This window comes from Opisthocomus hoazin, chromosome 13 (assembly GCF_030867145.1).
Source record: "Opisthocomus hoazin isolate bOpiHoa1 chromosome 13, bOpiHoa1.hap1, whole genome shotgun sequence".
NCBI lineage: Eukaryota > Metazoa > Chordata > Aves > Opisthocomiformes > Opisthocomidae > Opisthocomus > Opisthocomus hoazin.
The window spans coordinates 22,424,545-22,447,355 of record NC_134426.1 but is presented as its reverse complement, the minus strand read 5'-3'; the positions used below and the strand labels follow the sequence as shown (position 1 = coordinate 22,447,355).

Below are 22,811 nucleotides of genomic sequence, written 5' to 3'. Positions count from 1 at the left end.
GCAGAGTTCGATATTTACCAATAAAATCTGTTTTGATGACCAGCAATGCCTGGCTCATTTTTGTATGTTGTGTGCACGTAGTTACCAGCATGATGTCCCTTTGCACAGATGTTTTTCACTAGTGCCTAATCTCTATATGGGAAACTTGTATCTTTGCTCCAGTGACTGGTACTCCATCTTAGTATTTACAGAAGTTTATGAAGAAAATCTGTTGAATTTAGCATTTGTTTTGATGAGAAATTGATGTGTAATCCAGAAGAAGGAACGGGAAGTTTGGTGTGTATTTTGTAGCTTAGAAGCCATGTATATGTTTCCAGGCTTCAAAATGTCACTAAACTTATTTGCAAAATAAGCTTCTTCCTTCCCCCTCTCTAATTTTTGTATTTTGAACTTCCATAGTTACAAAGTACTTCTTGGGTTCCTCCATTCATGCTTTTAAAACATACAAATTTTATCCCTCCTTTTGGGATGATGTGTCTTTTCCAGTTACTTTTCAGTTTCTTTCTGTGTTGGACTCCTTCATATAATCTTCGATTTACTAGCAATTTTTCACTTCTCTCTCAAGTTTGTAGAATTGGGCCGTATATATCATATAATAACTTTTTCTTGCCTTGTGACCTGAGCAAAGCAAAAGAAAATTAATGAAACTTCCATAGTTTTGATCATTTTTATTCCTTTAGTTCAGTGACTTTTCATTCTTGCAATTTTAACTTTGTGTCTTGTGTTTCTAATTTTTTTTATTTGCCTTTGAAAGCAAATAGTAGGATGCTAATTCACACATTGACAGCTTCTGCAATCAAGTCCATAATTTTGATACTTCCAGGTAGAATTTACCTAAAGACTGACACGTATGAATCTTAGAGATTAGAATTTATCCATTAAGTATGAATACTATTGATAACCTGTAACAACAAGTGTGGGTATTCTGAAACATGTCCAAACTTTTCAAGGAACAATTTAAAAACATGTAAGGTAAGATGGCTTTTCATTGCCAATAGTTTGTGGACAACTAGGAGACTTGGTCTACTGTGTTTTGTGGGAAATGTTTTTTCTTCATTAAAAAAAACAGTTTCTGTTAAAGATGTTTTATGTAATGTTTCAAACATCAGAACTAGAGAGTTAAATTGAGCGTGCTCTTCCCTTTTGGGACTTTGAAAGCTTTGAAGAACTGCACTGGGATAAAGCGAAAGATAATCTATTTTAATCTCAGAAGAAGAAACACTTAATAATCTTTGCTCTGAAATCCACCAGAAAAGCCTTTAGTATTATTGTATTTTTATGTTGCAGGAATGGACTGACCTCAACAACTTTAATGTATGTATTGCCTCCTGCAAGCAATTCTTTGAAGACTATGAGGCATTCATGAAAGTACAATGGAAGTACCTAGTTTTAGATGAGAGGCAGAATGGTAATAATCTGACAGAGGAGCACTGGGATAAAATATTAAATCTCCGGAGGTGTGGAGCATTCATTAAAGATTTTCTTCTTGCTTTTGTCTATCGGTTACTTTCTGAAATAATTTCAGTACTTATAACTGCATGGGTTTTTTTAATTTTCTTGCTGTTATATAATTTATATTATGAAATAGATCTTGTTATCTTCATTGTTCACAGTCATCATCGTTTACTTTTGATGGATATGCTTCCACCTGCTGCCTTAAAAGATCTGTGGGCCATTGCCTGTTTCCTGATTCCAGGGATTTCCGAATCCCATCTGGATTTTACGAAGGTACCATCTGCAGAAATGAATGAAGATCATCACCAGAGAGTGGCAATGAGACTGCAGAGAGTACGTCCCACTTGGGGATAGTGTCTTAATGCTAGTATCTCTTTCTCAGAGGAAATACAGTTAGGAAGTTATTGTTTTGTATTCTTTTAGGTAGTGCAGTCGTTTATTTTGCGGAGGTCAAAAATTCATGTTGAGAAGCAGTTACCAAGGAAATATGAGCACGTGCTGACATGTACTCTTTCTAATCGGCAGAAGTCAATGTATAAAGACATCTTGTCTCAACCAAGGTACATCTATTAAGTATTTCTTAATTGTTCATTCATAGTTGCAGTTAGGAACCATTCCAGTTACGGAAAGAGAGCTTGTTTGCTAGTATGTTATTTTTAAATGAGTCATGGGCAAGCCTAAAGATTAAAGCACGTGGCATAATCATAGTGCTGCGCAGGGTAATCATGTTCTGTGCTAAGTGGTAATTGTATTCAGCAATTTCTTCTTTCCACGTTTGGTTTTTTATGTCTAATTGTTTTACAAGGTGAAAAGAAGCATAAATAAACAGTATTTGCAGATTATGGGACAAAACACTGTATTCTGTATTTATAACTTAGACAATCAAGCGTGTGTCAGTTTTTGTCTAAATTTAGGTCTTAAGTTATTTAGGAACTGAACATTCTAGGTTATATTTTAGTTTGCTTTTCTGATGGGTCTACTTTGTATTTTCCGGTGAATTTGATAATTTAAAGTGGTATTTATCCAGGCATTAAAACACAGCCATAATATTGGCAGTATGTGTTCCATATATTACCTAATGTCATTTTCATTTGAAATAGAGCGGCTGTTTGAGAAACTCAGGTTTATGATAATGTGGGTTTTAAAATCAGAGTTTATTCTATAAATTATTAAAAGTTTGTGTGAATTTGTGAAGCTGGAGGAATGGAAGACTGCATTTTTAAACTCATACGTTTCTAAGTTTGATAACTTGGTGTTATCAGATTGATTCAGAAAAACAATTTGAGCATGCAGAAAGACCTAAGCTCCTAAAAAGCCCTGTTTTTAAAAGATAATTTAAATTATATTTTAATTTTAAATAACAGAAGTCAAGAATGTCTTAGAAGCAGGCACTTTGTCAGTGTCCTCAACATTCTGACACAGCTGCTAAGGGTGTGCAACCATCCTGATCTGATAGGTCTCCGGCTTCCAAGTTCTTCCTTTGTATTAGACACACTGGAGTTTACAACTGCTTCTCTAGTGCTGAACGCATTAGGATGGGATCTTTGGAAGGTGAGTAGGGAAGTAATTCTCTTGTGCTTGACTTGATTTGACTGGGAGAGCAGGTGGCTTAGGACATAAAATTTCTTCCACATAATTCATGTTCCAATTAAATTTCAAAATCTGAATTGCTAATTCATTTATTTTTAGAAGCAACTGCTAAGACTATAAACAATAACCACTGACTTTATGATAGTACTGAATTTAGTAGGTGTCCTGGGAATTCGCTGTCTCTGTCAAAGAAGGTCAGACTGTTTTTCAACATTTTCTGGTTCTGCTTAAAGTTCCCAGTTAACCAATTCTGGTAGGTCTTGGAATCAAGGGAAAGGTGCCATTCTTTTCCTGTCCTGAGGAGCCGTAAGGGAGTAGTTAAGCTGTGTACAGCTCTGGAGATGAGAAGCTGTATCAGATTCCACAGTTTAGTTATAACTGTAGCCTGTTTGTGAAAGTTACATTGCAAGGGATTTAATCGTTTTTATTCTAGTGGTTTCAGCAATACTAGAGGCTTAAGAAAGACTGGACAAAGCTAAAACAGTAGCATTATGTGTCCCGGGAAATTTGAGTAGTTACTTCTTTACGCCTTGTGGAAAAATCATCTGGGGCAGGGGGACAGGGTGAGTGTCAAAGGCTTGTGGAGGAAATAGGGTTTATGTGTCCAGGCAGGAATGGATGAGTCTGGAATGCCAGTTCTACAAAGGCAAATGTTTTGATTACAAGCATTGAATTAACTGCAGGGCTTGTAACTTGAGGGTGCTGTCCTGGTTTTGACTTTTGGTAACATGAGCTTAATGCTCTATTTTCGTGGTGTAGGTTGCTGAAAGCTTTTAAAGTAACGGCAGCTGCTCTCTGCACAATCCTGTGACACTTGGCTCTTCTATGTTTTGGTTTAATTGTGGTATCAGCTGTAAGCTTTTTAATAATTCTCAGATAATGTGGTATTATAGATACTATTTTTTTTTTTTTTACTGCAAATGAATGGTAGTAGAATATTTCTTTAGGTTGTTTTTTTTTCTTCTTTTCTTTTTTTTTTGTCACTTTAGCATACAGACTGGTCTCTCTTTGATGTGATTGGGATGGAAAACCAAATGACTTGCTACGAAGCACAAATACTGCCAAAACTGAAGGTAACTAGGAAGCTTATTGAAGAGATCTACTGTTCTCCTTCGTCACACGGACTTGAGCCGGTGAAGCTCAAACCAAATAGGTATGCAGTGTTCCAGTGATTGATTCATCGATTTTCAGTAACAGGGGAATGTGAGCAATATTTGTGGGGGCTGAGAGGGTTCATTCAGAAGCGTCTGTTTTTCTTGCTGTCTTTTATTTCCAAACTGATTGCTGCTAAAGACTGTGTGCCAGTCTCCTGAGGGAAAGCAGGCTGCTTTTTACCACTTCATAGTTCTTTTCATTTATGAAGGCTCAGTTGTGATCTTTCCTGCCAAACTCAATAGAGTTGAAGTCTGTTGTGTTTTTGATCAAACAGTGGAAGTGACTTCTGCAGGAGAGTTTCCAAAGCAGAAGAATTAAATCTTCTCCTTCTAATTAATTTTAAGTCTATGATGTGCTTGCAAAGCACTTAAAGAAGTCTTGGGGAGGGTTTGAGGGGCGGAGGGGAGGGAAAAAAGGTGCTCTGCTAAATTTTGACCTTTTGTTTCTGCTAGTGACTCTTCTCTCTGAAGAGCAGTTGGGAGGGTTCATTTTTCAGTCTTGGAGCAAATGTAATTCTGCTGTAGAATACCTCAGAGCAATGTATACTTAAATATTTTACAGTACATTAATCTGACAAAAGCAGAATATGGTTACTGAAGCCCAGGACGGCTTGTGTAACAGGTGGCAAGAAGGATGTCCTGCGGTACTTCTATTAGGCAGTTCTGCCAGAAGGGAGCTTTGTCAGATAATGAAATGTAGGAATTGGGAGCTATAGCTAAAATATATATATGTAAAGCAGAAAAAGAACTCATTCTTTTGCCATTTAGACAGCTTTAGTTTCCCTGAAGTAGTATACATGAAATCGTTCCTGTGAAGTCAGCCTTTACAATTGCAGTATGTTTTTAAAACCAGACTGTCTGAAGATGCATGGAAGTAGAGATCCCCAGCTTTTCGTGCTTATGTTGCACCTAGCCATAGTTAAGACTTAGCTCCATTAAGAAATTTGATCCTTATTAGCATCTTTTGGGGAGTTTTCCTGCTGTCTCCAGACTCCAAAGATGATTAAGCAGTATGGGAGATTGGTCATGCTTGTACTGCCCCCCCCCCCAACAGTCTTTCAGAGAAGACTGGAGCCTCAGAGCATTTGATGTACTTTGCATTTTACAGTATATTGTCTCTCCTCTGCATGTTGAGAGAAGCAGAATCCCTCCTGCTGTGTGCTCTGCAGCTGCGTACCTCTTCTAGCTCAGATTACTGACTAAAGTAATTAGTAATTTGCTTTTTAACTTGATTTCCTATTAGAACTTTTTGTACTGTTGTGTAGAAGAAGGGCTTAACAACTTCCTCATGTATGTATTTTTATGTGTAGAAAGATGATTTGTTAATTTTTAGGTTATTTACACCAGTGCAGTATGGACAGAAACCCGAAGGTAGGACTAGAGACTTCTCAAGGTCTCAGCTGCAGCAGGCAGTGAACACAGCAACAGTTATGGGAGATCATCATGTGAAAATACAAAGACGACGACTTGCCATGTTTTCAGAAAGTCAGCTTAAGAAAGGTGTGTTGTACACATAATAAACCAAAGCAAAGTTTGTACATTGTCAAATCAAATGAGTACACATGTGAAATACCAGTCAAACTGTATCTAGGAAATCATCCTGGATTTTTATAGGTCTGTCAGTGATACTGAGGGGAAGAACATTTCATGTGTAGTTTAAGAACACCCAGTATCAGAGGGAGACCTAGTCTGTTTGCAGTTAAGTGCAACCTAAGAGTTATGTCTGGAGTAAAATTGCCCTTCATTGGAAATATGGCACACTAGATGCGTGGGATAAGCATTCAAATCCTGCAGTGTACAGTGAGGAAATTCTTACTTTTAAATCTTGTACATTTTTTGTCTTCTCTTAACAGCCAACAAGATAGTACTTGACTCAATGGCTTCAACAACTGGAGCACAAGTGAGAACTGCTCAGCCAGAGAAGCCTGTAACATTACAGTTTAGAGGGAAAACATTTACATTGTCTTACAGTCAATTCTGTGGACTGATTGGTGGACAGTCTCTGAAGCATCAAGGTAAGGTGCTACATGTTTCTGTTTGCATCTTTCTCTCTTTTTTTTTCCCTTCCCCCCCCCACCCTTTTTTTTTTATAGAGTGAATCTTTTGCCTGTCTTTAAGTTTGTTTCTTCCTCGAGGAGCATGAAATTCAATAAAACTCATTAATGACCTCGATCTCAATTTTTTTGGCTTTTCCATTTCTTAACTATTCAGAAATTGAAATTCTAGAAGCTACAATATCCTTATATTGTAATATCATGTGTCTGTGAAATTAAATTATTTTTCTTCATTAAAATAGTTTTCTTGTCTTGCTGCTTTCCTGGAAAATTGAATTTATTAATGTGACAGTGGATGACTTGAGCACCAAATCTAAATCAATATCTACATTTTCGTGTCCAATTCAGGTATTATGCTAACTCTTTATATGATAGAGTATATACTTGATCTTGAACAATGTATAGTTTACAAGATTCATGTGTGCATATCTGTTCACTGAGATAGTCAAAGCTTTAATTTTTAAATCGCATAGAATATTGTCATCAACTGGTCTCATCCATCTGTACTACTGGACTCTACAGTGGTAGTTTGAAAGTCCCATTATATTTTTGCCAATAGGCATGAAGTAGGAAAGCAGATTTATTTTTTACTAAAATACCAAACCTAACATCTGTCCTTGTATTACAAATACTAGTTTAATTGTCAGCTTTTCTCCTGCTCACTTCTCCTTTCAAAATCAGTCATAGGACTATCACATTAACCAAATTAACCTTATTTTCAACTTTCTTTTGCATTAATTTCTGTTTTGCATAAGCTTTATCTGGTCAAAATATATTCAGAAAATAATTTTTAATTTAAAGGGTATCACAGAAGAAAAAAGACAGCTAAAAGAACACCTGGACAAAATATATTTTGTGAATGAGCGCCGTTGTTCCAGAACCCCCCTGTATGGCAGAGACTTGTTGGAAATTTGCGCTTCGATCAGTGAAAGAAAAATCTCTCAGCATTGTTCTGCCAGGATTAACAAATGGCGCTGGGCTGGCTTTGCAAATTGCCTTCCGTATTCAAGTACTTCGGAGGTTCTAAAGGATCCATTGCAAGAACTCATTCTGACATTGAAGCAGCAACAGATCGCCCTGAAAGATGTTGTTACTAGGTAATTGAGATAAATCCGTCTGCATTCTTTGCACAGTTTTGATGGTTGTATGCTACCATCCAAACCAGGGTATTTATATAAAGTACTGTAAAATGCTAAAAGTGATACATTAGTTGCCTTGTTTTATCCTTATTGCAGGCTAAATGTCCTTTATGCGTACTATTTGCATCCCTGATGTATAATTTCAGATCATTCTAAGATTTTAAAACTCTTAATAGTTCCATGGCAATTGTTATTAGTTATACAGCAATTCTACTTTATTTTGACATGTATTTTTTGTGTGAATGCTTCCAAAAAAGCAGGAGTTGTAAGTCAGCTTATCTTGGTAACTTTACGGATAGTTGTAATTTCCTCGTGTCTTGTTCTGATCTTGAGTGTTTTTGCATTTACTTGATGTTAACATAAAACTTCATCTACTGATTTACTTTCAATTACCTTTAGCCAGGTCCTTTATGCTTCCATAAAGCTTCTCTATTACTGTTTTTGAGTAGTTAATAGCCCAAGCTGTTAAAAATGGTATGTTAAAGTTTTGGTTTGTTTTATAGAGATCTGTGCGTATTGCCAGCTGTAGCTGTTGCTCCTCCACGTTTGTATGTTGCAAATCCTCCTTACACATACACCCATGAAATGAAGGTCTTGAAGTTCAGTCTAAAGGAACAGATGCTTCCCTACTTCCATTCAATGCAGCAGATAGCAAGGCCTCATTTTCTACACTTTCCAGATCCCCGACTGGTGCAGCGTGATTCAGGTATTAAAAAAAAGCCACCTGTTGTAACTGTGTGAATGTGCTTTCTCTAATTGTTGAATGCTACCTGCAGAACCTTCAAGTTCTTATTTTATATAAACAGGCAAGATGGAAGTTCTGGCTGTCTTGCTGGGGAAGCTGAAAGCGAGAGGACATCGTGTGTTGATTTTGACGCAGATGATTCCAATGCTTGATATACTGGAGCTTTTCTTGAACTTCCATTTTCTCACATACATAAGAATTAGTGAGAGTGATGCTCCCAGTTGGCATTATCTGGTAAGAGGACCTCTTACTTAAGTTAATAGAGAATATATGCTCTTATTGGGAGGGAAAATGCTAAAGGGATACATTTAGTACAAATACATTTGCAAAATTCATTTGCATAATTTCATTCATTCTTTAAGCAAATTATATATGTGGCTGTAGCACAAAATATGTAATTATATATGAAATATGTCAATCATGTTACTATTTGATGAGGCATCCAGGGCGTTTCCAAGAGGTATGCCACGAGTTGTCGTTAGTAATGAGCAATTTGTGCTTGAAATACAAACATTTTATTTCACAACAGCATTTCGATTAATTGCTTTTGCTTTCATTATCTGTAGCTATCTACATTGTTAGGTCTTTAAGGGTAATTGCTGTTTTTCTGTTGGCATTTCCTCAGCCTTACTCCAGGGGCTTTGTTTTTTGTAGAGTGCCCTGGCATTGCCTGAGGATAAATTGAAAGTATGCTCATTTCCCTCCCCAGTAAGATTCTCAGTATCCTCTGGGGCCTACAATTTGAGCAAACATTAACAATGTACTTAAGTTATTATTTTTAAAATTTTATTTCAAATTGCATTGTTAAGCTTTCTGTCAGATGCAGTGTAAAACATAAAGGAATACTTTGCCTTAAAGCAACACAAGACAGCACAATGGAAGGGATTCAATTTGGTCAATAGACAAGGCAAACGATGAAGCACGCACAGAATGTCATAACCTGATCAGGTGTACTTGGTCATAGGCCATAATGTGACTACTGTAATAGATCTTTAGATTTTTGTCTGTTTGACTGCACCGCAAATTAATAGTTTTAATGGTACACAAATTAATTTTGAATTGTGTAGATCTATAATGTGGGCAGGCAGATAACTTAAAATGTTTGCATGCTTAATGTAGGTTGGGGAAGTAATAAGAAAGCAATTTTTCTGATCTCATTCTGTACAAAAGTTTGCTTAGAGATTTATGCTTTATTAATATGAATTTGTAATTAAGTTGCTTCTCTCCTCATTTTAGGAATCAATAAAAAACTTCAATCAGGACAAGCGATTCTTCTGTGCTATTCTTTCTTCCCACACCCCTTCCACAGCTGTCAGCCATGTAGATGCGAATGCTGTTGTCTTTTATGACACTGATTTAGATCCACTGATGGATACAAAGGCTAAAGAATGGTGTAATAAAATTGCAAGAGACAGAGATGTTCACATATACAGGTGACTTTTACACTAAGAAATAGTATAGGTGGTTTAAAATCAAAAATAGAGGGAAGATGTTTTTAGGTGAAACTAGGATTTTTAGTTGAGCTCGTCCTTTTAGTTTAAGTCATTTGGTCTTTTAAGACCCCTTTAAAGATTGGATCAGTCAGACATACTTCTTCCCTCCAGACTAAAGGGAAAATGAAAACCCTGCCCTGTCCTTTCCCTTATTGTATCCTCCATTCCTGTCTTTCCCTCCCACTTCCTTCTTGTAAGCCATCTGGATTTCTGTGTTGGGACAATCAAAACAAACATTAGTATCTGTGGGTGTTTTCTGCTCTTGATAAGCAATAAATGTCTTTCTTGATGGTCTATCATTTGATTTCAAATCCACCAATGATGAGATGCTGATGATCATGTAGTTCTAAGAAGTATTTGAAAGCTTCTTTCAAGTTACTGTTTCTTTTTCTGGAAGGACGTGCTGAGAGGAGAGGAGATCTCTTGTTTCCCTTACACCACTGGCCAGGTATGCATGGGTGGTGCTGTTAGCAAATACCCTGCTGTTGTAAGGATTTTTAAAAAATTCAATTGTATAGAAGACAATGCTGTGTATTGTTCATTTTGAAAATAAGAACTTAAAAGAACATAGTGTTATGACAATATGAAATCAGATGTAAAAAGAAAGCTTTCCTTTAAGAAACTAAAAAAACAAATACAAAACTTCCTATGAAAATACCTGATGGACCCTAAATGAGTGTTGGTGCTCACTGCTGTAGGCAAGGAGCGTTAGATAATGCAGCAGTTGAGTTTCAGAAAGTGTCACCATTTTCCAGGGAACAGTATTTAATGAATTTCTTTGTTTTACAGGCTTATAAGTGGTAATTCTGTCGAAGAGAGGCTGTTGAAAAAAGGTATCAACCATTTGATTCAAGAAGTGGCAGCTCAGGGAGATGATTGTTCAACAGACTTTTTAACTCAGGTACTGTAACCTTACGCATGTGGGTGGTTCTTTAATGATATGTGAAAAATCAGTGGTTTACTAGATCAGAGTCAGAATTTTAAACATTATCTAATTTTATATTTATTTTCAGACTTGTTTTGGGGCCAGTGGTATGTGATCACATTTGAAATCAGTAAGAAACCTGAATTGTTAACTCCTATAGAAAATCAGAAGATAAAAATATCTAGAAAGGAATCTGTGTTTTTTTCAATGATAAAATTTCACTATTTTTGGCATTGTTTTAATCAAACCAGAACATCTCCTGCAGCAAAAGGTGTCAAATGTATCTGTAATCTGACTTTTCTAAACTCAAATTCAGAATGATTAAAAAACTTTTGACATCATACATTGTCTTACTGAATACTTGAACACATGTTTCCATAATGTCTTTAGCTCTGAAAATGGAGAAGAGAATTCCAGAATGTTTACTGAAGAGACACAATCTGAGATAAGAGATGACATAGATTCAGAGTTGCATGAGTCAAGAAATATGATGGTTCCTTCACCGTTAGAAGAGCTAGCTAGCTTTGTGGATCAGGTACGATGATTTCTCCTGCTTAATGTAAACCTTTAGAAATATTTGAAATTTACGTTCCTATGCAACAATTGAATGGCTTTCAGAAAGTGCCTCATTTCCACTCCATTTACATGAAACTGTTCTGTGCAAACTTAAATACTGAAAAACAATCCTGGGAGTTATTCTGAGCTTTTTGATATATCTGTTCACGTACTGAAACATTTAAGTCACCAAATGTTCTCCTCAGGATTGTGAAGTGCATTGAACTAAATTGTATCCTGTGATATAAAACTGTTTTATAGTCCTGTGCTTTGCCATATACTTGTGCTTTTTCTTAAAGGCCTTGGGTCTGTTTCTTCTTAACAATGAAATTACTATTCTTAGCATTCCCTAAGTTCTGTGGGATTCTGAGTATCTCCGTTTCCCTTTTGCTAGTTGTGCAGAACCCAGTTAGCAGCTTGCTTATTAACAACCAGTCAAGAGTGTGCATAATAACTCAGATGGGATTCTCATTTATTTTTTCGGTCAGGAAAATGGAAGCCAGTAATTGGAGCCTATTCTTGGTGAGGCTGGTGGGACGTAAGCAGACTAGCTAGGGACAAGAATGTCAGATTTTTGGTCCTTAGGTCTCTTTTCTACCTTAATTATGGTGCTATTACTTGCAACTAAAGTAAATAAATTTATTAGTTGGGGTTTTTTTCCTGCTTGTTTTTAAGTCTCTTGTTATTTATGTGTTTCTAATTCAAAAGCTAAATAACTAGGAGTGTGTCAAAATGTTTTTCTGAACAGCTTAAGCCAATTGAAAAGTATGCGTTGAATTTCTTGGAATTGTTTCATACTTTGAATGATCAAAAAAACCAGAAAGTCAGCAAGGTAAGCGACTATATTTCATTTCCCAAGTAATTAATAAAAATGAAACAGAAAACCCCAAATGTTGTCAGGTTTTCTTTTTTGTTTGTTTATGTGGGGTTTTTGTTTGGTCTTTTGTTTATGAGCACTGAAATTTTGCCTGAAATGATCGTGGCCTAAAAACACACTGTTTCCTAATTAACAGGTAGACACATTTCCCTCTGTCTCTACTGGCATGAGGCCTTACCCAAGAATGAAAACTCCATTTAACTAACTTTGCTATGACTGCTGGCCTACAAAATGTGAATTTATTATGTAGTCATTAGACTCAAATCTGTGGCAATTTACTGCTGTTAGCGTATTTATTGTGAAAAGCAGTAATATTTTGAAGTGTACAAATTTTCTTCCTAAAAGGAGTCAAAAACTGCAAATACAAAATGGGAGTATCCACATGCCAAGGAGCTGGAAAAGGCAGAAGAAAAATTTCAGCAGGAAGTGAAAGAGGAACTCTTAACCTATACCAGAGAGGATGCTTATAACATGGTAACAGAAAGGGCTCTCGAAGTCTCTGCTTTTCAAAGAAGTTGCGTGTTGTGACTATGAACCATGTCTTCAAGGATGTCTGTTGGGTTCATATGGCACTGGTCTTGTACCCTTGCACAAGTATTGTGCTCTTGAAATTGAAGCTGTCACTCTGGACAGTTTTAACTGTGGAATAGCAGGTTGCTGTTTTAGCAGGAGGACTGTCGGTTTGTAGGTTGACTTGGAATTGCACAGTTATGTATCAAGGTATATAATAACTGAAGGAAGAGACTGAGAAAAATGTGCTGCCTTTTGAAAATTAAGATTAATTCCTTAAAATATGTGGGTTTTTTTCCTAACTGTTTTTTAATTATAGTTATTGCAAACAAGCTTATATTTCTAAATGTGGTGTTCTGGGCTGGATGATGTATTGAGGTGTCAAAAATTCCTTGTTTCTCACACAGGAATTTGTCTGTGAAGGCCTGCATGGAGTAACAGAAATAATGCCTGTAAGTCAGTAGCCTTTATTTCGTCTGAAGGAAACCTTACCTAAAATACTTTAATTAATGGCAAGCTATGGGTTGGTTGTTGTTGTTGATCTTTTGTGTTGGGGTTTTTTTTTTGAAGCTTTGGACTCCCCTAGTTCCACCTGAGAATCATGATGATGTCTACACTGACTCTGTTGTGTGCCTGATGTACAGTAGTACTCCGATTCCAGAGTCCCAGCTTCCACCTCTGTTTGTCAGGAGGGGGAATAAGCGGCAGAGAACAGATTTGTCATGTAAGTTGGATTCGAAATTTCATGGGAAAGTGTGGTTATGTTTTTGTGCGAAACCATATGAAAACTCTTTTGCAAGAACATCTTTAAGTTTGTTTAAAAAAATTAGTCATGCATGTACCATTATCTCTGTTAAGCTTGAAATTGCTCAGACAAAATGATCAAATGTAGAGTGAGAACAGAGGGAGTGCACTGTGGAAACTTGCTATTGTCCTTATGAATTGGAAATACAGGTGAATTAAATGAGCAGGAGTAAAGCAATGAGACTCCTCTGTGTCCATTTGGTCTGTTTTAAAGCTTATTTTCTTAATGAAGCGAGAAGCTATGTAAAAATGACTGATCCAGTCAAATACTGTACTAGGGCACCATAGGTTGAAGGCACCTGCATTCAGAAAAGTACTGCAAAAGGCTTATCGTTAGTCAGATGATTTTCAGCAATCATTTTTTTGACATGATCTTGTTGCAAAAAGTTCCTTTCTCACTGAAGATAACAACTGTCTCCTGTCATTTAGCTTCAGGTGAGAGAAAGAAGAATTGCCATAGAAGGTTGGTTGTTCCTCCACCTTCGCTTTTCGATCGAGTGACTCCAAGAATATTGAAAACACGACAGAAGAGCAAAGCTCAGAAGACCCTCCTCTTGGTAAAACAGCAAGCCTGTTTTGCAAGACCTTTGTCAGCTCGCATCAAAACAGCTGCTGATGTGGGGCGAGACAGTCCCGCATGGCTGACTGCTGAAGACTTGACACTGTTAAAAGTAAGTTGGTATTTTGTTTTTATTGACTACAAAATCTTTTTACTTGGAAGTTTATTACAGCATCCATAGACCTTGATTAATACAGGATTATGCATGCTTGTGCACGTACGAAAAGCATTTATTTGAAACATTGCATTGGTTTGATTTCTCTCTGCCTCCTAGGCGGTGAAACAGCTACGGGCACCGCCTTTAAACCTTGCTATTGTGTCACCAGCACAGACAGCAAACTGGGACTTTGTCAGCGATCTTGTTAACTCTTGTAACTATGTTTATCGCTCCCCAAAGCAATGCCAAAATCGCTACATAACAGCATTTGCAGGTCCAGGAGAAAAGGTGAGTTTAAGTTGAAAAGGGCATTACACTATGAAGACTTCGGTGGGGTTTTTTGGGTTTGGTTTTTTGTTTTGTTTTGTTTTTTAAATTCCTTATTGCTGTTAGTGGACTTACACAAGTGTTTAGTAAGCAGAATCATAACTATATTTTAGAATTTTGAATAGCTTGGTATACAAGCAAATGCTAGTAAGTATCTTCCCCTGTCAGTATGACTGCTATGGGTTATATTTATTATAGTTTTCGTACACTTAAGAAAATGAATTTCACCAATGCTGTGACAATGATATGACCTTGGATGTATCACTTATCACCATCAGTATATTAAAAATAAGTAAGGGGTGCTATTTATTTTAACTTTAAGTGTCAGGATATGAATTGTCTTCAGTCAAGACTATTGCAACCTATGATTTTCGAGACAGGTCACTTATGACTGCTTATTTTTGGTAGCTAAGCCTTCAATTTCTATTTATTCCAGAACATAGGTGGTTATCCTCTTCGTGTTAGACAAGCCTATGCTAAGGACCATATTTCTGAGCGTACTCAAATCTATATGAATCACTTTGAGTTGATGACAATGACTGCTAGAAAAAGAAGTTCCTCAAATAGGTTTCTGTAAGTTTACGTCTACTGTCAATGATAATTTTTTCCTAGATTTAACATTTAATCAGTTTAGTGGCCTGATTGATTAAATCTTTTTCTTTTAAGCAGAAATGTATTTCACAGTGGCATTTCTTGTCAGAGGTGCTCTGATGACCTTCAGCCTTAAGTTACAGTAGTGCGTGTACCACCAAAGAATCAAACCTGTGCTTGTGCTGATGTAAAGAAAGGCTTGAAGGGCTTCAGTATTGTTCCCTGTGATTTACCAGGAGGGTCAGCCCAGGCTTTCCTCAACTCTTTTCTCAGGTCTAATCATACAGCTGTCAGATTTGTAGGTAAAGAAGGGGCTGGAGTTCTCTGCTAATCACCAGCTTTGTCAAATCTTAATTGCAGAGTCCTTTCACAGAATTTTAAAACTCTTTGTGTTAAAATGCCATCAATATTAAAAAGTTGCATAAAAATAAGCTAGCTTAAGCTACTTCATTTACTTTCAGCACAGACAACTATGAAAAGCTGCTACCTGTGTCTGAAGGTGTTTCCATCTGTGCAGAACCTATGACGATGCAGGAAAAGGTCCGTTCAGTTTTTCCAGATGACTTCCATTCTGTACCTTTTTCTCAATAACTTTTCAATTCTTTCCAGTTTCAAATACTTTTTAATTACTTTTTCTTGGAAAAACAATGAAAAAGGCTGGAAATAAGGAAAAATTACCCAGGTTTTGCAAGACTCAAAATTTTTCAGTATGGTTTTTTACTGCCTAAGCCCCTTTATCAGTGCATCAAAGCTACCAGCTATCAGTTGTCCCTGCCAGATCTATTCCCTTACTGTATTGTGGTTGTCTCATTTTTTGGCATTTTAGCCACATCAGAAGCAGGCAACCGTGACATAGAATAACTTCTTGTCAGAATTTTCTGCTGCAATTATTAGTATAGACAATTAGGAATTCATTTCAGGAGAAATATTTACATGACTTCATGGCAACAGTCATGTTTTTGTTCTATTCAGAATTAAAACAATTAAAAAGAAACCTATTGCTGTGATTTCTGCCTCCCTTCCCTTCCTCTGCTTCTCTTGTCATAGGTGTTGACTGAGGAACAAATAGCTCCACAACTGCAGGAGCAACAGCCTGGTCAGAAGCAAGAAGAGGAACAAACAGTGGAGCAAATTCAAAGCCAGTGTCGGCCACAGGGGGAAACGCAGGTGAGAAACAAATCCGCAATTGTGTGGTGTGTGAATTCCATTCACTCCTGCAGTTGCAGGCACAGAAATATGTTCCTCCCCGCCGAAGGGATCTGTAAGCCCAGATTCATGTGCACTTACGGCATCTGTTTTGACTTTGCTGAGGCTGTGTGTATCAAATCTCAGCAGATCTGGAGAACTGAGTAACAGGAACATTTCGTTTTATCTGAGCTCAGCTGAGTGGACTTAAATGTTACTTAAAAAATACGGTCTTGTTGTTCAAGGATATGATAATACTATTCAAAGAGTAATTATAGACAAGCTCTTTCTTAAAGATACAGGATTTTGGGCCTCATTCCAAAGTGGATTTTATGATGCTGAAAAAGGAATTCCGTGTAGAGAGAGGAACAAATGTAATTTTATGGTACTAATATGATTGTACTTGTTCAGTGTATTTACCTCCCTCAGTGGAAGACATAAAACTTCACACCCTCTTTTGTCATCACTTTAGAACGCTTGTAAATGTTGAAAATACATTGTGTTTTATGACATTTCAGGCTTCAGGAGGTGCACTCTCTCCAGCCATAGCTGCATTTCAGCAGGTGCCCGTGGTACCCACTATGCCAGCACAGCTGGAGCCCACAGCCCCTGGATGGTTTTTTCAAGCAGAAGCGTTTGACAGCAGCAGTTGTAACGGTCACTCTGACAGCTGTGCAGTGCTTTTTGATGACTCCGCTTATATCAGGTAACCTTCTACTTCTGATTTTCAGTTCATTTTTGCTACTGAAAATAAATCCTCAAATCTTTGTTAAATAGCATTGCTCACTTTAGAATTTATTGACGGTAAGTGAAAATGATGGGAGAATAGCCTTTCAGAAGTCCTTTACTGTTTAGAAAACAGTATATCCCCAGCTGCTGTGTTGTTTCAGTGTAATTAAATTTTAATTACATAGAATTTTGAACAGTCATCTTTGTGTGTGTATATATATATATATATAACCAATATTAATCTAAAATTTAATTTTAGATTCAGTAGCAGAAAGTTCCAGGACCCCATGGTCGTGGTGCCAGCGCCAGCGTCATCCCCGCGGCTGTCACCGTGATGGCGGGGTGCAGGTCCCCGGCAGCCTCCGACCTCTGCGCTCCGCGAGCTGGGCACCTCCTGCGTCAGAAGCCCGCGGTGTGAACGGGAGCCGAGTGTCGTTACCGAGCAGGTGCCAGTTGGGTTTGCTTTGTGGCTGCCCTCTGCCCAGCTGTTCTGGCAGTGTTCTATTGCAATCCAGAGCAGCACTCGGCTGCTTGCTCTTCTCCCTTCGCGCCGTACGAGGGCTGTAGCGCCGGTGCTCCAGGTCGTGCCCCACGCAGGCAAGTCGTCTTTGTGGATTTTTACACTGAATCGTGAAGAAAAGTGTCAGCGCGCTGCCTGCTGAAGGCCGAGTGGCCGTCACCTGCCCGGACCGAACCGACTCCCGGCGGGGCTACGCCACCCCCGTCTCTGCACGACAATAAAGGCTGATGTTCGGCCCTGTCCCCGAGTCCCCTTCCTGCGCGTGCTGTGCCGCGTTCCCGCCCGTCTGTCCCGACAGGCGCCGAGAGCTGCCCGCAGCTCCCGCTCGCCCGTCCGCCAGCACGACCCCGGCCAGCCGGGCGGCGGCAGGGCCCGCGCATGCGCTGTCGGCGGCGCAGGCGCAGCGCGCACTCCGGCGGGCGGGGCGGTGGCGCAGGCGCCGGGCGCGGAGCAGCAGGCGCGGTTTGTCTCCTGCCGGCGCTGGTAGCGGCTGCCGCTCCGGCCGCCCCCCGCCCCCGCTTCCTGTGAGGAGCGAATGGAAAGTCCGGCCCCGGCGCCCGCGGTAAGTGGTGCCCGCCGGGCGCGGGGGGTCCCGGGGGGGCGGCCGGGCCTCGCTCCGGCCCGCCTTCCCCCCTCCCCAGCCCCGCAGGCCTCGGGCCCGAGGCCCGGCGGCACCGGTGCTGGCGGCGGGGGGGGCGGCCGCGGAGGTACGGGCCTTCCCCGCGCCGCCGTGCCCGGGGGCGGGCAGGGCCGGCCGCGTCCCGCCGCGGCGGGAGGGAGGGGCGAAGCGGCGGAGCCCCGCGGCAGCTCGGTGCGTCTGGGCCGGGCGCTCTCCCTGGGCCGGGCCCGGCGCGGGCCGCCCGCGCGGGTCGGGGCTGGCACACAAAAGGCGGTCGCCGCTCCCCGGGCGGGCGGAGGCCGGCGGCGGCAGCGCGCTGGTGACGCGTCCCTATCAGCGGGCAATTAATGAAGTGTTTTCACTTGGGCCGTAAGCGTTAGCGAAGTGTAGGTGATTAAAATAATAAGAGCTCGTTCTGGCGATGGGTGATACCATCTGAGTGCTCATTATTTGGTGTCAGGGCTGCGAGAGAGCCACAATGCCGCGGAGCGGGGAGTGTTGTGAATTCCGCTGGAGGGGTGCCCGTGAGGAGCGGAGCGGCCTCCCCCTCCCCTCGAGCTCCGCCGTGCCCCCCCAGCAGCCCCGACCACCGCCGCCGCTTCCCGGGGCCGGGCAGGGGCACACCGGCAGCCCCGGACCTGCCGCCGGACCCCGCGCTGGGAGGGGGGGGGATGCTTCGCGGTGTGGAGCGGAGGCGCGGACGTGTGCGTGGGTCTGGCCTGGAACGCCAAACCGAAACTCTTGTCTTCAAAACAAGAGAGAGATTTGAAATGGAAAAAAAAAAAAAAACCCACAACGAAAAAAATCTGGTTTCATTTTTCTCTGGCTGCTCCTGCTGTGTGACACCCAGCACTGAATCTGCGGCTCGGTGTGTGTTGGTGGAATTTTTTTTGTGTGTCCATAATTGAAATACAGAACCAGAACTTTTTGGGAGTTCTGGATAGCTTGGCTCCATAAACAGCTTTTCAAATGAAATGCAGATTTGGATTAATTTTCGTCTCTGTAAGGAATTAGTGTTCTGAAGGAAAGAGAAGGCAGAGTTAAGTATCAGGTTCGATACTTTTTCAAACATCCAGATGACTTGGTAGGAAGACTTTTCATGATGCATTTTTTTCTTCAGGAGCTAGAACAATAAAGTTGAATAGTTTGTGTCTGTTTTTATCATAGTTTTAGTTATTGAAGAAACCTACTGCACATTTTAAGTAACTGTCGTGGTCTTGAGAACATCTTCTTAAGTGTTAAAAAGCACCGAAACACTGGGAATAATGAACCCGAAAAAGAGTAGATACTGTTGATACTAGAGACTGTTGATTCTTGAAGTTGCACAGAAAGGGAAAAAGTGTGTTTTTTCAAATTATTTGAAGTCATTCTGACTAGTAGAGTGGAACATATTACTTGTAAAACTACTCGATAGCACTAAGTTAGCTAGAGAAATGTATGAGGGGTTTAAGTGGGCTTTTGCGGTGATGAGAATTTCAGATAATTTGACTGCTGATGTAAAGCATTTGAAGTAACTGCAAAGACAGGATAACCGAGTTCTTACTGTCAGGTAGTCTTTTGAATAGTGATGAAATAGTTGCAGTTACAGAAATATTTTTACTTTCCCTGAATTTCTGTTTTTGTGTATTTCTTTAGAGTGTACTGTAAAAAACCTAGAGCAGTGAGAATGCACCATGGTAGTGGTCCTCAGAATGCCCAGCGCCAGCTCCAGAGGTCCAGGTCCTTCACGGGCAGCGAGGGAGAAGAGCAACAGGCAAATTTACCCCAGTCCCCCGCAGCTTCTTTTGCACCTTCTGCAAGTCCGTCTGCGCCCCAGTCCCCCAGTTACCAAATCCAGCAGTTTATAATGAGTCGAAGTCCAGTAGCTGGGCAGAATGTGAACATCACACTGCAAAACGTTGGACCGGTGGCTTCAGGAAACCAGCAGATAACGCTTACCCCATTGCCAATTCCGAACCCAACATCACCGAGTTTTCAGTTCAGCCCTCAGCAGAGGCGGTTTGAGCATGGATCCCCATCGTATATTCAAGTTACGTCGCCGCTGCCTCAACAAGTTCAATCTCAAAGCCCTACGCAGCCAAACCCGGTGCCAGTGCAAACGTTACCAAACGTTCGAGCAGGCACTCCAGGCCCTGGCTTGGGTATGTGCAGCCAGAGCCCGACCAGAGGATTTGTAGATGCTAGTGTGCTTGTGAGACAAATCAGCTTGAGTCCCTCAAACGGTGGACACTTTGTGTATCAGGAAGGACCGGGAATTGCACAAATTGCTCAAGGAGCTGCTGCACAAGTACAGCTTCCACCTTCTGGGACATCTGCTACGGTGAGGGAACGCAGGCTTTCACAACCTCATTCGCAGTCTGGTGGCACCATTCATCATCTCGGTCCTCAGAGTCCTGTAGCTAGCGGAGCCAATATGCAGTCTTTGACTAGCCCGGGCCACATTACGACTACCAGTTTGCCTCCCCAGATCAGCAATATTATCCAAGGGCAACTCATGCAACAGCAGCAGCAAGTGCTTCAGGGACAGCAGCTGGGTAGACCCATTGGATATGACAGGACTTCTGGTGGATTGATCGCAGGAGTTGGAGGACCTACTGCATTTGGAATGACGTCACCACCTCCTCCCACAAGTCCTTCACGGGCCACTGTACCACAGGGGCTGTCGAGTCTTCCTCTTACTCCTACGGTTAGTACGGCGGTGAAAAAACAGGCCAAAAAATTGGAGGAGATTCCTCCTGCCAACCAAGAGACTGCTCAAATGAGAAAACAGTGTTTGGATCATCACCACAAGCAGATGGAAATTCTTAAGGAAACTTTTAAGGAATGTTTGATAGAACTGTTTTTCCTGCAACATCTTCAAGGAAATATGATGGACTTTTTGGCTTTTAAGAAGAAACATTGTGTTCCGCTGCAAGCATACCTGAGGCAAAATGACTTGGATCTGGAGGAGGAGGAAGAGGAAGAACAATCTGAGGTCATCAATGATGAGGTAAGAAGTGTGCTGGTTAATGTTTTCCAATAAAATCGTAGATGAAGTTGTGGAACCTGGATTGTGAAACGTTAGAGAGTGACAGTACCTGAAAAATCATTTTTACTTTAGGAAGTATGTCAGGTCTGAGGGACTGCAGTTCTGCTAGGTAGTGTGATTCGACAGGTCGGTTTGAGCGTGCTGTTGGATGTATGTATGTACAAGAAAAGGACAGAGAGGTGAAGGGAGCTTTTGCTGTACTAGTTAGTAAGGAATCCGGCATGCAGATAAAGGTGGTCTTGGTGTGGAAGCTGTTTTAAGCTATCAGGATGAATATGAACAGGAATCATAGGTTAAATTTTGCTTACTAAGACGTGCACAGACCAAAAAAGAATGAGCAAAAAGTCTTACAAGAGGTTAACCTTTATTTGACTTGTGTGACTTCTAAGCGTAGATGTTACTGAAGTTCAACATTGCTGTGGCAAACAAAAAAACTGCATTGATCTAGTTACTCAGAACATATGAATCATAATGTATATGGGTCCATAGTAATCAATCAGGTTACTTAGGCTGTCTGAGCGCTCTGTGCATGTGTTGCTCTCTGAATGGTTAAACAAATGCACTTACAGACTGGACATTAACAAGTTAGCTTTGCAATTTACTCAAAGGTTTAAAATTGCTAATTTGAATTCACTGTTTATTAATGGCGAAGGACTTGAAATAGCTTGAAAAGCTTGCCACAGGCAGATGCTGCGCGAATTTTGCTGCGTGTTTGTACCGACTTGTGTGGCTCTGGAGCTGCAGCTCCCCGGTGGGTGCGGGAGCGGTGCCTGTGTTGTGCAGCGCCTGCCCGCAAGCCTACATGGCGAGGGGTTGCAACAGGGTGGACGTAACTGATGAGTGCTGCATCACTTGGCACTCATAAGTACCGTTTAAACATAGAAATATGTATGGGTGTATAGTTGACAGTTTGTAAAGAACCAAACCAAACCTGTTATGTAAAGAAACTCGTATTTCTTTGAAATATCTGTCAGAAATTAATGTCTTCAGTGAAAATTGGTGACTCTCTTAGGTGTGAATCATTAGCAATCATATCTTCACCTGGAATTTGTGGGGAATTTTAACAGTATAACAGCAGAAGTTCAATTTGTTCATTGCTTTGTGGTTGAAACTTCTTGACTAGGGAAGATACATTTCTGCCTGTGATAGTTATTGATAATTTTGAAGGAATCACTTCTATATATAATAACGTAAAAGCTAGCCTGTTACTGTAATTTATTGACAATGGACATTAATTTTTTTTTTTTTTCACCTGGTTTGTATTTTGTCAAATTGTTTAGGTGTTCTTGTTGGGTTGCGTGTTTGTCAGCTGAAATACCAGGTATTTGTAACTACAGTACGCACCTTTTTAGAGATCTTTAGCGGTGTAAATTGTACAGGTTCATTGAAGTCAGTGGTGCCACTACAATTTACGTCAGCTGAGGCTCTATCCCTTGGTCTTTCGGGTTTGGAGTTTGCTGTACTTCGCTGCCTTCTTGCAATGGATTGTCTTTGGTTTGTGAAAGCCGCTTGTCCGTCTGACTGCTGGAGAGTTTTGCAAAGTGCAACAGCAAAAGTCTTTACTTGTTTTCGAATGATGAATCATTTTGAAAGATTAAGACATCTTTTGAGTATGTTCTTTCTTTGTATTTTTTTGTTTTCTTTTCTTTTATTTCCCCCTCCCCCCTCTCTCTCACTTTCTGCTAAAGCAATGCACTTCATCCCTTGCCTGGAAAGGCTGATCACTTTGGGAATTCAAGGGGAGAGCGGATGGTGGCTGTGCTCATTGCTTGAATAAATGTTGGAGCTCTCTTAA

General features: G+C 40.4%; 2 protein-coding genes and 1 non-coding gene across 18 annotated transcripts in view; all 3 read left to right on the top strand.

Annotated features, from left to right (window-relative positions):
* The first annotated feature begins 2,949 nt into the window (after positions 1-2,949).
* LOC142363000 (E1A-binding protein p400-like) lies at positions 2,950-17,611 on the top strand. 4 transcript variants are annotated; one of them, XM_075434678.1, is made up of 22 exons: positions 2,950-3,006; positions 4,035-4,198; positions 5,533-5,699; positions 6,053-6,214; positions 7,055-7,350; positions 7,896-8,098; positions 8,199-8,371; positions 9,374-9,570; positions 10,028-10,078; positions 10,420-10,531; positions 10,946-11,090; positions 11,859-11,942; positions 12,333-12,461; positions 12,905-12,949; positions 13,068-13,221; positions 13,731-13,972; positions 14,135-14,305; positions 14,781-14,917; positions 15,397-15,475; positions 15,983-16,102; positions 16,639-16,826; positions 17,109-17,611. In XM_075434678.1, exons 11-22 carry the CDS (start codon positions 10,974-10,976, stop codon positions 17,182-17,184), a joined length of 1,542 nt encoding a protein of 513 aa, XP_075290793.1. In that variant the 5' UTR covers positions 2,950-3,006; positions 4,035-4,198; positions 5,533-5,699; positions 6,053-6,214; positions 7,055-7,350; positions 7,896-8,098; positions 8,199-8,371; positions 9,374-9,570; positions 10,028-10,078; positions 10,420-10,531; positions 10,946-10,973; the 3' UTR covers positions 17,185-17,611. The 4 variants fall into 4 exon arrangements, with proteins under 4 accessions (XP_075290793.1, XP_075290795.1, XP_075290796.1 ...); XM_075434680.1 differs by lacking the exon at positions 5,533-5,699; XM_075434681.1 differs by lacking the exon at positions 10,028-10,078.
* Positions 8,754-8,891, top strand: LOC142363075 (small nucleolar RNA SNORA49). The gene has a single exon (XR_012765464.1). It is a non-coding gene; the product is annotated as a small nucleolar RNA SNORA49 (small nucleolar RNA).
* A 231-nt stretch (positions 17,612-17,842) lies between the features above and the next one.
* Positions 17,843-22,811, top strand: part of EP400 (E1A binding protein p400) — a 50,910-nt gene continuing 45,941 nt past the window's right edge. For all 13 annotated transcript variants that reach the window (XM_075434414.1, XM_075434409.1, XM_075434413.1 and 10 more), the window contains exons 1-2: positions 17,843-17,931; positions 19,624-20,977. In XM_075434414.1, the coding sequence (XP_075290529.1) occupies positions 19,655-20,977 (1,323 nt within the window). In that variant the 5' untranslated portion in view covers positions 17,843-17,931; positions 19,624-19,654. The remainder of the gene's footprint in view (positions 17,932-19,623; positions 20,978-22,811) is intronic.